This window comes from Myxozyma melibiosi (genome assembly GCF_037950935.1).
Source record: "Myxozyma melibiosi strain Phaff 52-87 chromosome Unknown BZA70scaffold_1, whole genome shotgun sequence".
NCBI classification, from domain to species: domain Eukaryota; kingdom Fungi; phylum Ascomycota; class Lipomycetes; order Lipomycetales; family Lipomycetaceae; genus Myxozyma; species Myxozyma melibiosi.
Genome location: NW_027042915.1, coordinates 988967 through 1002462, shown reverse-complemented (window position 1 = coordinate 1002462; position 13496 = coordinate 988967). Strand labels below are relative to the sequence as shown.

General features: G+C 55.0%; 7 protein-coding genes across 7 annotated transcripts; 4 read left to right on the top strand and 3 right to left on the bottom strand.

Annotated features, from left to right (window-relative positions):
• Positions 1–10: 10 nt before the first annotated feature.
• BZA70DRAFT_271190 (chitin synthase D) lies at positions 11–2832 on the bottom strand. The gene is made up of 2 exons (XM_064911439.1): positions 932–2832; positions 11–873 (listed from the first exon to the last, which is right to left on the bottom strand). Exons 1-2 carry the CDS (start codon positions 2703–2705, stop codon positions 452–454), a joined length of 2196 nt encoding a protein of 731 aa, XP_064770437.1. The 5' UTR covers positions 2706–2832; the 3' UTR covers positions 11–451.
• A 261-nt stretch (positions 2833–3093) lies between these two features.
• BZA70DRAFT_305745 (heat shock protein 70 family) lies at positions 3094–5442 on the bottom strand (the record flags this gene model as incomplete). Its single annotated transcript, XM_064914795.1, has 3 exons — positions 3094–5227; positions 5282–5340; positions 5392–5442. 3 exons carry the CDS (start codon positions 5440–5442, stop codon positions 3220–3222), a joined length of 2118 nt encoding a protein of 705 aa, XP_064770436.1. The 3' UTR covers positions 3094–3219.
• A 605-nt stretch (positions 5443–6047) lies between these two features.
• On the top strand, positions 6048–6873 carry BZA70DRAFT_271183 (Imidazoleglycerol-phosphate dehydratase-domain-containing protein). The gene is made up of 2 exons (XM_064911438.1): positions 6048–6401; positions 6465–6873. Exons 1-2 carry the CDS (start codon positions 6131–6133, stop codon positions 6863–6865), a joined length of 672 nt encoding a protein of 223 aa, XP_064770435.1. The 5' UTR covers positions 6048–6130; the 3' UTR covers positions 6866–6873.
• Positions 6874–6963: 90 nt separating this feature from the next.
• Positions 6964–8670, top strand: BZA70DRAFT_12122 (uncharacterized protein). The gene has a single exon (XM_064909503.1). It carries the CDS (start codon positions 7062–7064, stop codon positions 8571–8573), a length of 1512 nt encoding a protein of 503 aa, XP_064770434.1. The 5' UTR covers positions 6964–7061; the 3' UTR covers positions 8574–8670.
• Positions 8671–9276: 606 nt separating this feature from the next.
• On the top strand, positions 9277–10131 carry BZA70DRAFT_235607 (KptA family-domain-containing protein; the record flags this gene model as incomplete). Its single annotated transcript, XM_064910345.1, has 1 exon — positions 9277–10131. The coding sequence occupies one exon, from the start codon at positions 9277–9279 to the stop codon at positions 10129–10131; it is 855 nt and encodes a 284-aa protein (XP_064770433.1).
• Positions 10132–10202: 71 nt separating this feature from the next.
• Positions 10203–11619, bottom strand: BZA70DRAFT_234871 (ergosterol biosynthesis ERG4/ERG24; the record flags this gene model as incomplete). The annotated part of the gene is made up of 3 exons (XM_064910318.1): positions 10203–10486; positions 10538–11215; positions 11274–11619. The coding sequence occupies 3 exons, from the start codon at positions 11617–11619 to the stop codon at positions 10203–10205; spliced, it is 1308 nt and encodes a 435-aa protein (XP_064770432.1).
• Positions 11620–11695: 76 nt separating this feature from the next.
• Positions 11696–13468, top strand: BZA70DRAFT_308268 (kinase-like domain-containing protein; the record flags this gene model as incomplete). The annotated part of the gene is made up of 7 exons (XM_064914851.1): positions 11696–12011; positions 12075–12128; positions 12182–12197; positions 12254–12467; positions 12531–12582; positions 12635–12754; positions 12792–13468. The coding sequence occupies exons 1-7, from the start codon at positions 11945–11947 to the stop codon at positions 13466–13468; spliced, it is 1200 nt and encodes a 399-aa protein (XP_064770431.1). The 5' UTR covers positions 11696–11944.
• Between the last annotated feature and the right edge of the window lie 28 nt (positions 13469–13496).

Genomic DNA, 13496 nt, shown 5'->3' with positions numbered 1-13496 from the left:
TTTCTCTTTATCTTTCATCAATCACAGCCACGTCTTACTCTCCCCCCCAAACCCACCCTCCCCATCCTCCATCCCAAAGAACCGCCGCTGACTATCCAACCACCTCGCCTGTCTCTCGCTCGGCGTAAACCGCGGCGTCACCGGCGACGGCACCCCGATTATCGTCCGCCGCCAATCAACGTTATACCCCGCGCTCGCGGGACTGCCGCTTCGGCCTGGGCTGTCTGCGGCGGCGGCGGGACGTGGCGGGGGAGGGGGCATGTAGGCGGAGTGGCGCGTGAAGAGGGGGGTGGAGGTGGTGCTGCGCGTCTGTGTGTGCTGAATGAGGACTGGAGACGTGGCGAGTTGCTCTGCTGCATGACCGAGACCGAGTGGCGGGAGGTGTTGGTAGCAGCGAGATTAGTCGCATGACTGGACGACGGCTGGATCTCATACACAGACACCAGACTTCTCAACGACGGTCTCTGGCTCTCATCCGACCCCGACGACGAGGTCGAAGCGACAGAGTACTCGTCCTCCTCAAACCCTGCTTTCTCATTAATCTCGTCCTCGCCCGTGCGGGGAGGTTCCCAGGGTAGTAACCGCCGCTTAGCTTTCTCAGGCCGTCGCGGCTGCTTATACAGATCCTCGACGTTGTACACCGAGTCGACGAACGAGGAGGATGCAGGACTAGGGATGCCAGAGGTCCAGGGCGTAGGACGGAACTCGTGGTGGAAAATGCTGGCAGACACGGGGTGTTCCCACGCGCGCAATTGACGCTTGTCGCGGTAGTCGAGGGAAGTAGACGTGCTGCTGCTGCTGCTGCTGCTAGCAATCTGATCGTCATCATCCGGAGCGACAAACTTGCCGACGACGGAATCGTCAGGCTGGACGGTAAGCCGTTTCCGGCGGGCAAGCACAAGCTCACCACCACTGACATCATCGCTCACAGGCACGGCGTTTCCATTCTGATCAAACTTGACCGGCTCGTAGACAAAGTCCTTGTCGACAAACTCGCCCGCCAAGCCCTCCTCCTCATCACCACCCTTATCTGCGCGCGGCCCGCCCCAGGTGCGCTGGCCGGCGGTGAAGATGCCGTAGACGAGATAGCACCAGTTCAGGGCCGGGTTGACGACGTACATGAGCGGGTAGAGCCATGCTTTGAAGCGATGCAGGCGCCAGCCGACGACGACCATGAGGCCCCAGTTGAGGGTGAGGGTGACGATGATCATCGAGTAGGGGAGTTGTGAGAACTTTTGCGTGCCGGTGACGACGGAGAGGATCATGATGAAGAGAACGAGGGCGGTGGTGCGGATCGTGTTTTGCATCATGCGCACGACGCAGAGAAGGGGGTACATTTTCCAGAGCCGGATGTCGGTGAGCATGCAGGCTTCGTTTGTGATAAATCCAAGAAACCAGCGACGGCGCTGCTTGAGTAAAGTGCGGTAGGTCATGACCGCCTCGGTTTTGCAGAACGCGCCGGTGCAAAGCTGGATCTGGAAGCGGTTGCGCGCGCCGAGCATAAAGAGATGGGTGAGCCAGCGATCCTCTCCAAGATGACTTTTTCCAAAATCAAAAATATCCTCGGCGTGCTCGGCGGATTCGGCAAAGTAGTACTTTGCCATGTTGCGAAAGGCGGTGAAGCGCAGCATTGTGAGCGCGCCGGGGAGACAGGTGACGGAGCCGCATGCGCTCTCGACGGTGCGCTCGTAAAGCTGGCCGTGGACGTACTCGATGTCCTGGAGGACAGTTAAGAGCGAGCGCTTTTCGGCGGTGCAGGTGATGATGCCGGTCATGGCGAGCATTGGTGCCGCGCGAGCTTCAGCGGGTTTGGCGCGGTTCTTGAGTTCCATTTCGTAGATGAAGTTTTGCACGCAAAACTTGTCGAGGATGATGTCGGAGTCAATAAAGAGGATGAAGAGGTCGTCGCGGGTGGTGAGGTAGGAGGAGTACATTTTGTCGATGAGCCGGAAGGATTTCTTTTGGCAGTGGCGTTTGCCGCCGTGGACGAAGCGGGAGACGGTGATGCGGACGCCGCGGTAGACGAGGTCGATGGAGACGGGGTAGGTTTTGAGGGGGAGGGCGATGCCGAGGGAGGAGAGGGTGGAGAGGTAGAGGTCGTCGATGTCAGCGCCGTCGAAGGAGACGTAGAGATGGAGACAGGATTTGGGGTAGTCGGCGTCGCAGGCGGAGTTGATTGCGGTCATGAGGACCTCGGGGATTTCGTGGTAGCAGGGCATGACAACGACTACTTTTGGGGCGGTTGCGGCGGTGAGTTCTTCTTTGATTCTGGGGGGTGTCAATGAGCTGTTAGAGAATGGAGGATGGAGGGAGACTAACCTCTGCTTGGGGCCGATGGAGTGGCGGAGGAGGTGGTAGATGCACAAGAGCCACGGGACACCGAGAAGAATAGAGAAAGCAACACAGGCAAAGAGCTGGAGGGGGTCGACAAAAGAGTCAGGGATGTATCCGGTGAGCTGTCTCGGGAGAGGGACGGTGACGGCCATGACGGGGAGGAAGACGAGACGGAGGAGGCCAAAGGCGAGGGAGACGAGGACGGCGAGGACGCGGATGGATCTGTTTTCAGCTTTGCGGAAGACCATGTAGAGACAGTAGAGGAAGGCGGCGAGCCAGAGGAACCACTCGAGGAGGGCAGCGAGGAAGACGGAGCCCACGAGGATGGAGTAGGCGATGTCCTGGGGACGCCATGGGTTTCCGTCGAGCATGTTGATAGATATACAGAGAGCAGCAGAACAGCACAGAGACAGAAGAAGAAGAAGAAGAAGAAGAAGAAGAGCAGAAGAGAACCATTTAAACAAAGAGAAAGTAAACAAAGAGCAGTTTGGGGCAAGAAAGAAGAGCAGCTCGGGTACTGGGCCCCTAAACAGCTCCAAGTGCTCGCCTCGCTCTTCCTCAATTTGGACGGGAGTAGCCTTGCACGGCTGGAGTCTGTGTTAGTGCATTCCTGCTCCTATTCTGTATTTGTAGCAGTTGTAGTAGTAGTTATAATTAGCAGTTATAAGCAGTAACTATAACAGCAGTCTATATCAACTAGTTATATCTACTCTCTCTCTCTTCCTATGTTCTACTTCTACTTCTGTCTCCGTACTCTCATTAAACTCTAATACTCCTGACTTATTTTAACTTATTACTAATCGCTGACTCTCCGTACGCACATGCATTCTTACACCTTCAGCAGATTCATTGAAACAATAACTATTCTTACTATATATCAACCGTCTAATCGACATCCCGCATCTCCTCGTCCTTCACCTCCTCGCTCGCCTTCTTCTGCGACGCAGCAAACGCAGCAGCGGCAGCAGCCTCCCGCGCCTCCTCCTCCTTCTTCCGCTGCTCCTCATCCTTCTTTCTCTGCTCCTCCTCCTTCTTCCGCTGCTCCGCCTCCTTCTTCTCATTCTCAGCCTGCATGTACCGGCCCTTGATCACCCCTCCCACCGCGTTCAACTCCTCAAACTTGGCAATGTACTGCGCCTTCGTCGCGTCCTCGCCGTCTCCGTACAGCCAGTCCTCCGCATCGTCCAGCATCGCGCGCAACTTGCTCTTCTCCTCCTCCGACGCAAAGTCCGCGTACCGGTCCTCGATCTTGCCCCGCATGTCGTAGATGTACTCCTCCAACGCGTTCTTGCGGTCTTCCGTATCAGCAACGTGCTTATCGTCCTCAACCATCTGGTTCTCGCGCTCGATAAACTCGTTCTTCAACCCGCTCTCCAGCGCTGTCGTAGCATGCACAATCGACAACGTATCGCGCTTAACCCACTTCTTCACCGTCCTCGTCTTCACCTCCTTCTTCTCCTCGCCCTCCTTCTTCTCCTCGCCCTCCTCCTCAATCGGCTCCTCGACCGTGACCTCCTCCGCAGTGTACGCAGAGTCAACAGTCACAAGGCCAGAGTGGTCCGTCCGCAGCCGGATCTTGACCGCCGGCGCGTCTCCCTTCTCGCTCTTCTTCGCGCCCTTCACAGTCCATCGTCCGACCCACGGCGAAATCCCGCCCGGAAGCGTGCTCGCGTCCGTGTACCGCGCCTCGATATCAAAGTCGCTGTCGCGGAACAACGTGATGATCTTCGTCGACGGGATCGCGTTTCCACGCGGGAAAACTTCCAACTCACTCAAGTCCTCGTCCGCAACCGCCTCCCACTGGAACGTGACCGAGTACTGGTTCACGTCCTCGAACTTGTACGGACGGACGCGCAGCGTAGGCGAGTGGCTCGCGCACACAAACGCGCAGCCCCGCGCAATAGCCTCGTCCTGGTTGAGCGTGAACGAGAGCGGCTTGCCAAAGAACTTTGAAATCGTCTCCTTGATCGACGGAACTCGGGTGCAGCCACCGATAAGCTCGACCGAGTCAATATCCGCAATCGTCAGCTTCGACTCTGCAATCGCCTTCTGCAACGGCTCAACAAGTCGGGCCAGCAACGGCTTCACCAGCTCCTCGAGCTCGGGTCGCTGCAACACAGACGCGACATCGACGTCGTTCATCACCGACTCAATGTTAAGCGGCGCAGTCGCGTTCGCAGACAAAATCTTCTTCAACCGCTCGGTCTGGGTAGCAACCCGCGAGTATCCCTTCAAGTTCTCGCGCACGTCAATCTTGTACTTTTCCTTGAACTCGTCCGCAAAGTGCTCCGTGAGCGCAAAGTCAAAGTCGCGGCCACCAAAGTGCGTGTCGTACGCAGACGAGAGAACCTTCATCTCGCCCTGCTTGAACGCCACAATCGACACATTGTACGAAGAGTGGCCAATGTCGACAAACACAACGTTCTTGGCCGGGCCCTCGGCAAAAGTGCGGAAGACACCGTACGAGATGGCGGCCGCAGTGGTCTCGTTCACAAGACGGACAGGGTTGAGGCCGGCGATATGGCTGGCGTCGATGAGCGCGCGACGCTGGACGTCGGTGTACCAGCCCGGGACAGCCAAGGCAACGTCAGTCACCGGCACCTTGATCTCATTCTCGGTTATGCGCTTGATCTTGCCGAGATACATGGCGACGAGCTGAGTGGCGGTAAAGGTGGCCTTTTCGCCGAGGTAGTTGACCTTGACTCCGACGGATCCGTGGACATCGACGAGCTCGCCAGCGATGAAGCGCTTCTCGTACTCGACCTCTGGGTCGTTGATTGAGCGGCCGAGGATGCGTTTTAGGGAACCAAGCGTGTTTTTGATGTTTGTGATTTCCTGAGTCTTTGCGGCCTCGCCAATGAATCTGTTTTTGGCGCCGAACGCGACGAGGGACCTGTGAATGTTAATAATCTGTATAGAAGAGAAATAATTATGAGAATGGACATACGGTGTAGATCTGTTTGAGACTTCATTGACAATGACATCAATACCGCGATTGCGGGCGACCTGATGATAGTTAGCATTGAGTAGGATAGGAGAGTAGAAGAGGAGACATACAGCAACAACGGTGTTGGCGTTGCCGATATCGATACCAACAGCACCAGACATGATAGCTTATATATAATAGAAGAAGAGAAGAAGAGAATATGGTCTGAAGATGAGTCAAATATGAAACTGGAAACAACAAAGATCAACGGGGTTCGACGGTCGACGAGCAGCAGAAATAAAAAAAGACGTGAAAATTTATGGTTCACAAGTTGAATCACAGAGCTGTGAGTGGGTCACAATTCTGGATTATGCTACAGTCTTCCGCCGGCTTCTATGAGGATTACTGTTCTATGATGGTGTATTGAGTCTATTATTCTATTGTAGTTGCAAGTAGAGACTATATCAGTAAGAGTTAGAATGTTCTTGATAGTACCCTCTTCTTGTAATGAGATCCACACGCAAGTCAGATAGGAGCGAAAGACTTAGATGGCTACGAGTTCAACATGTTGTAATTCAGGTGAACTATGCATAATCGTATAATCATCATCTTGCTGTGGATCTTCTGTTCTTTATAGTGAAATACGTACCTTATAACAGCTATATCTCTTCTTTCTTCTTCATAGAAGAGTAATAGAAGAAACAAAAGGAAAAGAGGAAGAAAGCTGCTTAAATAAAAATCTGCGCCAAACCCTAAAAACCTTAACTCTCGGACTTCACTGACCTTGATACTCATTCAATACTCATTCAATACTCATTCAATACTCCACCATCTACACCCCATCTACTCTCCTCCTCCTCCCATTCTAGCATGGCCTCGACTACTCCCCGCTGGGCTACCATAGTCCGCAACACAAACGAGACTAAAATCAGAGTACAGCTCTCCCTCGACGGCGGCGAACTCCCTCCCCTCGACTCCTCCTCCTCCAAACCCACCCCCGAGACAGACCATGCCACCCAAAAGTCCCAGTCCCAGGAAATCGTCATAAACACCGGCGTCGGCTTCTTCGACCACATGCTCCATGCCCTTGCTAAGCACTCTGGCTGGAGCATCAACCTCTTCTGCGACGGTGACCTCCACGGTACCTTCCCCCATCTCCTCCTCTCTCCTCTCTCTACATCTCCTAACCTCTCTATATTATTAGTCGACGACCACCACACCACCGAAGACTGCGCTATCGCAATCGGCCTCGCCCTCAAAAAAGCCCTCGGCCCCATCATCGGCTACAAACGCTTCGGCTACGCATACGCCCCTCTCGACGAAGCCCTCTCCCGCGCCGTCGTCGACCTCTCCTCCCGCCCATACGCGACCATCGACCTCGGCCTCAAGCGCGAGAAACTCGGCCAGCTCTCGACTGAGATGGTGCCTCATGTCCTCCGCAGTTTCGCCCAGGGCGCGGGCATTACTATCCACGTCGACTGCATCCGCGGCGAAAACGACCACCACCGCGCTGAGAGCGCGTTCAAAGCCCTTGCTATCGCTATCCGTGAAGCCACCTCGCGGACGGGCAAGAACGAGGTGCCGAGTACGAAGGGTGTTTTGTAGTAGTTCTTTTATGTATCTTAGATCCTTCTTAAATCATAAATCCCTAGCATCAACACACCGAAATAAATCCAAACTGCTAGCAACAAGGTTCCACCCTGCACATCCGCGCAAACATTCGCCATTTAACTCACCTTCGCCTGCTCTTCATCTCTAAATATCAGAGAAAAGACAGAACAGCTATCCTCCATCGAGCCAGATGATACTCCGGCCACAGATCCTCCGGCCACGTATCTCCCGGCGGCTCCTGCCACATCCGTGCAGAAGGCAAGTGAATTTTGCCGCCGCGCTCACCGACGACTCCACCGAAGACTCCTTCGACACCTTCCACACCGATGAAGTCTTCAAAGAAGACTCCCGCCCACCCTCCGTCGAGGACAGACTTGTTCGGAGAAAAGTGACTAATCCGCTCCACGAGCGCAGAAGATTCGGGTCCTGCCTCTTTAGTCTTCGTCTCACGCCTCGTACCCGTGTTCTCGAGATCGACCTTGAACACTGGGGCACCCATCCCTACCCACCGATGGCGTTTAAAAGGTGGCTCAAAGAATACCCGGAATACATCCGCAATACAGTCCACGTCACGCGCAAGTTTCTCCAACCCGACCCCGATGGCTACATCCGCGAGCTGTCACAGTCGGTCTTGAACTCGCCCCCCGAGTACTACGACATCGTCTGTCTCTCCGGCGTCGCGCACCTCTTCTACCCCCGACTCAAGACCTTCCTACCAACCCTGCGCGGACTCCTCAAGCCCCACACCGGCACCCTCGTCATCACAGCATACTTCGACCCCGTCGTCGACTCGCTCCCAAAGTCATACATGCGAGCTCGCACTCCGCACAAAAAACTCACCTTGATCCCGAAACGTCGCATGCCTCCCGAATCGACGCCGAACTGGTCTGTTTACTTCACGCTCGAGTCTCTCCGCGCAACTGTCAGCGAGCTCGTGACGATGAGCGAGACATACAACCGCTTGGTCGACGAATTCTTCCGGTCCGCGGCCGCGTTCGATCCAAACATCACCTCGCCCTCGGATAACCCAGACTCGTTCACGCCCCTGCCCCCGAGCGAGTCGCTGCCGCCCGCGCTCAGAGCGCAGAAAGAAAACGTCATGAAATGCAAAAGACAGGTGTTGGAAATCAACGAGAAACTCCGCGCGCTGGCTCGGGAGTTTAGGACCGCATACGGTCTGCCTGAGAACACCTATACCGCCGAAAGTGACCTCATCGGAGCCATGTCGCGCGCCGTCAACAGCGAGGCTCCGTACCGCCTGTTCCTTGCGCGGAACGAGCCCGCAGCCGGAAGAGACCTTTCGTGTATAAAAAGAGGCACTTTCGCAAACAAATATTGGCGCAGAGCAGCCCCGCAGATGGCCATAAGCATGCCGGCCAGAGCGCACTTGCTAAAACGACGAAACCGGCAGCGGCGCCCGTTGCTGCGCCGCGAGTCCTGGCGCGAAGCATTCACGGAAAATCTATGGCAGTCCGCGACGGACTACAAGCTTCCGCTGCAGGAGCAATCGGGAATCACGAGAAGACAGTACACGATCGATGAGCTCGCAGAGATGCTAAGAACCAGCGTCGAGTTGACGGATACTAAAGACGAAGAGCTCGAGCGTCTGATTGTGGATCTGGCGAAACCATTCAAAACGCGCAGCCACGGACGGCTTAATTTTTGTGTGGGGTGGTATTTTGGACATATCATGAGGACCTGATGTATATACAAACATATTGTAGATAGCAACATATAGAAATAGACGACCGTATCCGGAAATGTAATTACCCAATGCGGAAATATTCCCTACTAGGGTTTCTCCCAGTTCAAACTTCCGCGGCGATGGAGACAGACAGTTGATTCTGACTCTTTTATGTTCTGCCCGTCAGCAACAAATAATTACAAACGAGTGCATGTCCCTCACAGAAGTCTACGCCAGACTCCGACAGATCTCAAAGACTCTCGACGTCTCGCTCGTCGACCTCGTGAAATCAAGTGCTTCAGACAGTTCGCTTCTCGCGCGGACAGTCGACCGAATCCAGCGCAGTCCTAATTTCAAATTCGTCGGGCGCGACTCGGTCGCGGACCAGAGACTGCTGCAGAGTCTGCTCAAGATTCTTCCAGCGATTGAGGAACGGGACCGGGTGCGGGAGAAGAGGACGGTTCAATATCCGCAGCTGAACGACGGCGTGCAGGTTCTCGTCTCGAACGCGCATATCGACCGCGAGCGCATTTCTCTGTCGTTTGATTTCACGCTCCAGACACCTCCTACTCGTCTCGCGCACGAGCATTCTACGCCCGAAATCGCTGAGCTCTCGCGCGTGCTGTTCGAGATCGCGGGTAACTTTGTCAGACCTCCCGAGTCTTCATCTACAGCTCCAGAATTCATCCCATTCACCAAACCTACACCACCTACAAAAGACATGACCGACTCCGCCCCCACCATCACAGACAATGCCACAGCACCTACCCCCGACCGCTCCGCAAATTTGACAAGGGCCTCGCGGCGACTTGTATCCCTGCTCCGACACAAGGCAGTGGCCGAAAACCTCCCGATCGGCAGCGACGGCTACGTCCGCGTCGACGACCTGCTCTCTCGAAAACTGCTCGGCCCAACGGTGACCCTTGCGGACGTGAAATCCATCGTCGCAGCAGACAACAAAACCCGCTTCAAGCTCGACTACCGCGGCCCCCCGATCTCCACCGACGCAGCAGCCCACGACGACCCGCAGCACTGGTTCGTCCGCGCAAACCAGGGCCACACCATGCCACACATCCAAATCGCCCTGCGCGAAATCACAGACGCTTCCGAAGTCGCGTTCGCAGTGCACGGCACAAACGCCCGCGCGCTGCCCTCGATCCTCCGCCACGGCCTCTCCGTCGCCGCGCGCCAGCACATCCACCTCGCGCAACGTCTCCCGGACGACACCGACGTCGTCTCGGGCATGCGGTCGTCCAGCGACGTGCTGATTTACATCGACCTCAAGCACGCTCTCGCGGATGGTGTTGATTTCTACGAGAGCGACAACGGCGTCGTGCTCACCAGCGGCGACAACGGCGTGCTGCATCCGCGGTATTTTGAGAAAGTGCTCAGGGTACCGGATAAACAGCATAGCGAGAGTAAGAAATTCGACATTAGCTTATTTGAGCCGGTCGAGTTTGAGCGCGAGGTCGAGATTGAGCCGGTTCCGGCCGATTTGTTTGATCGGAATCAAAAGCGACGGAAACAACCACGAAAACCACGGCCGCCAAAATCAGACCAGAAAACTGAGTCATAGAGCGAGTGACTAGATTTTTGTATTAAACTACTTGTACATATCTACTCTACTGTACCAACATCACGTCCCATCTAATACACAAACGGCACAATCTTCCAGCGCACCTGCTTCTTATACTCCTTCCAATCCTTGCCATACTTCTCGCTGCACTTTGCCTCGTCGCGGGTCTCGCGGTGGATGAGCAGGATGGCGAAATAGAGCGAGTAGAAATACGTGACGGGGGTGTGGAAGCCCGTGGGAAGACACCACGAGATCGACATCAGCCAGTCGCCAAAGTAGTTGATGTGTCTGGCTGTGCCCCACCAGCCGTCGGCCAGGAGCTTGCTTCCGGTCTTGGTCTTGATGAATTTTAGGTCTAGAGATGTTAGCTGCGTATTATACAATAAAACAGAGAAAAAGGACTTACGAGCAGCAGAGGGGTGGTTCTGCTTGAACGCGTTCTTCTGCGAGTTTGACGACCGGAAGATGTAGTACCCCAGCACCTTCAGAGCCAACACGCCGAGCGTTCCATAGACGCCCAAGTTCACAGGGGTCTTGGCCAGGAACCTGGTCTGGAGCGTGTACGTGAACGGGACGAGCGCGAGATCGCCAAACGCGAGCATGAACCCGAAGCCGTCGGTGGTGATGTCGATCATCGTGAGGTTCTTGCGCTCGAGCACGGCCGAGTCGACGACGTAGATGAATTGGAACAGGTTGAGGAGCACCATCGAGTCGGAGATGTAGCCGAAGCGTTTCCACTGCGCGTGCGCCATGGCCGCGTTGATGATGGTCCAGAGGAAAAGACCGGGCCGGAGCTCGCAAAAGAACTTGATGTCAAACATCCCGAGCCGGGGGTTCAGTTCGCGGCCGATGAACCAGTCAAAGATCGGCTTGCCTGTGTTGCCGCCGTACGCGAGAATGGTCTTGCCTGGTTTCTGGAAGGACTTGAAGTAGACAAAGAACGCGAGGACGAACGAGCAGCCGATCGAGGCGGTGATGAGGCCGAGCAGGTGCTCAGCGATGAAGACGAATTCGGGAAGGTCGCCGCGGGTGATGAATCCGCGGGCGATAAGCACGGCGATAACAACAAGGTAGCAGTTGAGGCCTGGAGTAGTGTTAGTACAGCCCTGAAGAACAACATAGAAAACAGAGCTGAGAATCACCATTCATCTTGTACATGAGCGTAGTGCCATCCCGCAACACAGTACCCTCGAGCACCGGTCCAGGCACGATGTAAAACAAGACCACGAGCCCAAAGAACCAGGCCAGATAAGCCGCCAACGCCTCGACGTCAAACACGTTGCGGAGGCTCTCGAACTTCTCCGGGCCCTCAATTGCATAGTACAGCACGTAGATCAGGATCGGGAGACCGATCGAGATCCCGAGCGCGCCTGGCACGCCGCTGAATTCGACATGCGTGGTCTTGGGGTTCAGCTCGGGCTTGGGAGAGGAAGCTGCGTCGGTGGAGGCAGCGAGGAGAGGTTCTGAGGCGGTAGTGTCGGAGGCCATGTTCAACTATCAGCTATTGCAGCAGTTCGGTTCAGACAATAGCAAGAACCAGCAGATACAGCAGATATACGCAACAAGAAACAAGAAACAAGAAACAAGAACAGAAACAACGAAGAAGTCGGGCGTCGGACCCTCAGACCGAGTTCGAGCTCTTCTTCTGACTCGGCTCGTATTCGTGTTCTCGGACGACGGCGTTGGGTAAGGGCCCGTGTTCGTATTCCTATAAACATCATACATTATAAAATCATTATAAACAATAGAATCATATATTCTCTTATTGTTTAGTTACTGTAAAGTAATAGCGACTGCGAGGGTGGAGGCAGCGATGCCCGCTGATATGCTCACGATCTCGAAGCAGCCGATCGACAAGGCTGATTACAAGGGATTTCTAGGTATTTCTGATATTCAACCATCTCGAGCTGAAGACTACTTTGCTGACTATTTCTTGCTCTAAGGATCGTGTACATCAATCAAAAACTTCCAGAAACTGAACCAACTCGGCGAAGGAAGTACGTGATCTTTCTACTCTCTGCTCTGCGCTGCTCTCTAACCTCTCCTACAGCTTACGGCGTCGTCCAGTACGCATCCTCCCCCACCTCCCTCCCCCCTCCCCTCTCTAACTCTCATTCTCCAGTCGCGCAGTAGACCGCCGAACAAAGTCGATAGTCGCGCTCAAAGCAGTCCGCATCTTCGCCGACGGCAAGCGCGACGGCATACCCAACACCGCGCTCCGGGAGATCTCGCTGCTAAAGTCGCTGCGGCATCAGAATATCATCGGCGTGCTCGATGTCGCGGTCGCGGATAGGCAGTTGGATGAGATTTATATGGTGATGGAGTTTGCTCAGCATGTATGTGTTTAAAAGTCTTGCTTTGATTGATTGCTGTGGATGAGTTGCTAAGTTGGGGTTCAGGATCTTGCGGATTTGATTGACTACTCGGGAGCAAAGTTCACCGTCAGCGAAGGTCAGTAGTGCTCTTTTCTGTATTTTGAATTGACGGTACTAACTGTCCGCAGTCAAATGCATAATGAAGCAATTACTGGAAGGACTCGAATACATCCACTCCCAAGATATAATCCACCGCGACATTAAAATGTCAAATCTCCTCCTAACCTCCTCCGGGATCTTGAAAATCGGTACACAACTCTCTATCGCTCTTACCTTGCATAACAGCTAACACGCCCAGCCGACTTTGGCCTCGCCCGCTCCTTCATCGACCGCCCACTCACCCCCGCCGTCGTCACAATCTGGTACCGCTCCCCGAACTCCTCTTCGGCGCAAAATCATACACCTCCGCCGTCGACCTCTGGTCCGCCGGCTGCATAATGGGCGAACTGATCCTCCGCGCGCCCCTCCTCCCCGGCTCGACCGAGCGCGAACAAGTCGACAAGATAATCGCCCTACTCGGCCCGCCCAACGACCGCATCTGGCCTGGTTTCCGCGCACTCCCTCTCGCGCGCATGTTCAGACTCACGAGCTTACGACCGAACTCGCTCAACAGCGCGCTCAAGGGCCAATCTTCCGCCACGATCGACTTTGTCAACGAGCTTTTGGTGTACGACCCCGAGAAACGCATCACCGCCCGCGAAGCGCTCGAGCATGAGTATTTCCGCGAACGCCCGCTCGCGCTCGATCCGGGGCTTTTACCTACATTCCCGCCTACCAAGCAGGTCTCGGACAAGATCAAGAGCGCAGAGGATCGTGCGTTGCTTGAGCGCGAGTCGTCTGCGGCGGCGGATGAGGTCGTGATCAAGCAGACGCAGGGGATAAGCCGGGGATCGTACGGTTTCGAATTTGACGAGGAGGATTTATCTACTGAGAGTCGCCAGCATAAGCGAGCTAGACGGTGAGTGGGTTACTGTATATTGAGTCTCTATT

Bases quoted from the DNA above. Each gene is read 5' to 3' on its own strand.
- BZA70DRAFT_271190 (XM_064911439.1), bottom strand. From the start codon at position 2,705: ATGCTCGACGGAAACCCATGGCGTCCCCAGGACATCGCCTACTCCATC. The intron at 874-931 runs CTGTGAGCGATG...GAAACGGCTTAC, and splicing joins TCAGAATGGAAACGCCGTGC to CGTCCAGCCTGACGATTCCG.
- BZA70DRAFT_271183 (XM_064911438.1), top strand. From the start codon at position 6,131: ATGGCCTCGACTACTCCCCGCTGGGCTACCATAGTCCGCAACACAAAC. The intron at 6,402-6,464 runs GTACCTTCCCCC...CTATATTATTAG, and splicing joins CTGCGACGGTGACCTCCACG to TCGACGACCACCACACCACC.
- BZA70DRAFT_12122 (XM_064909503.1), top strand. From the start codon at position 7,062: ATGATACTCCGGCCACAGATCCTCCGGCCACGTATCTCCCGGCGGCTC.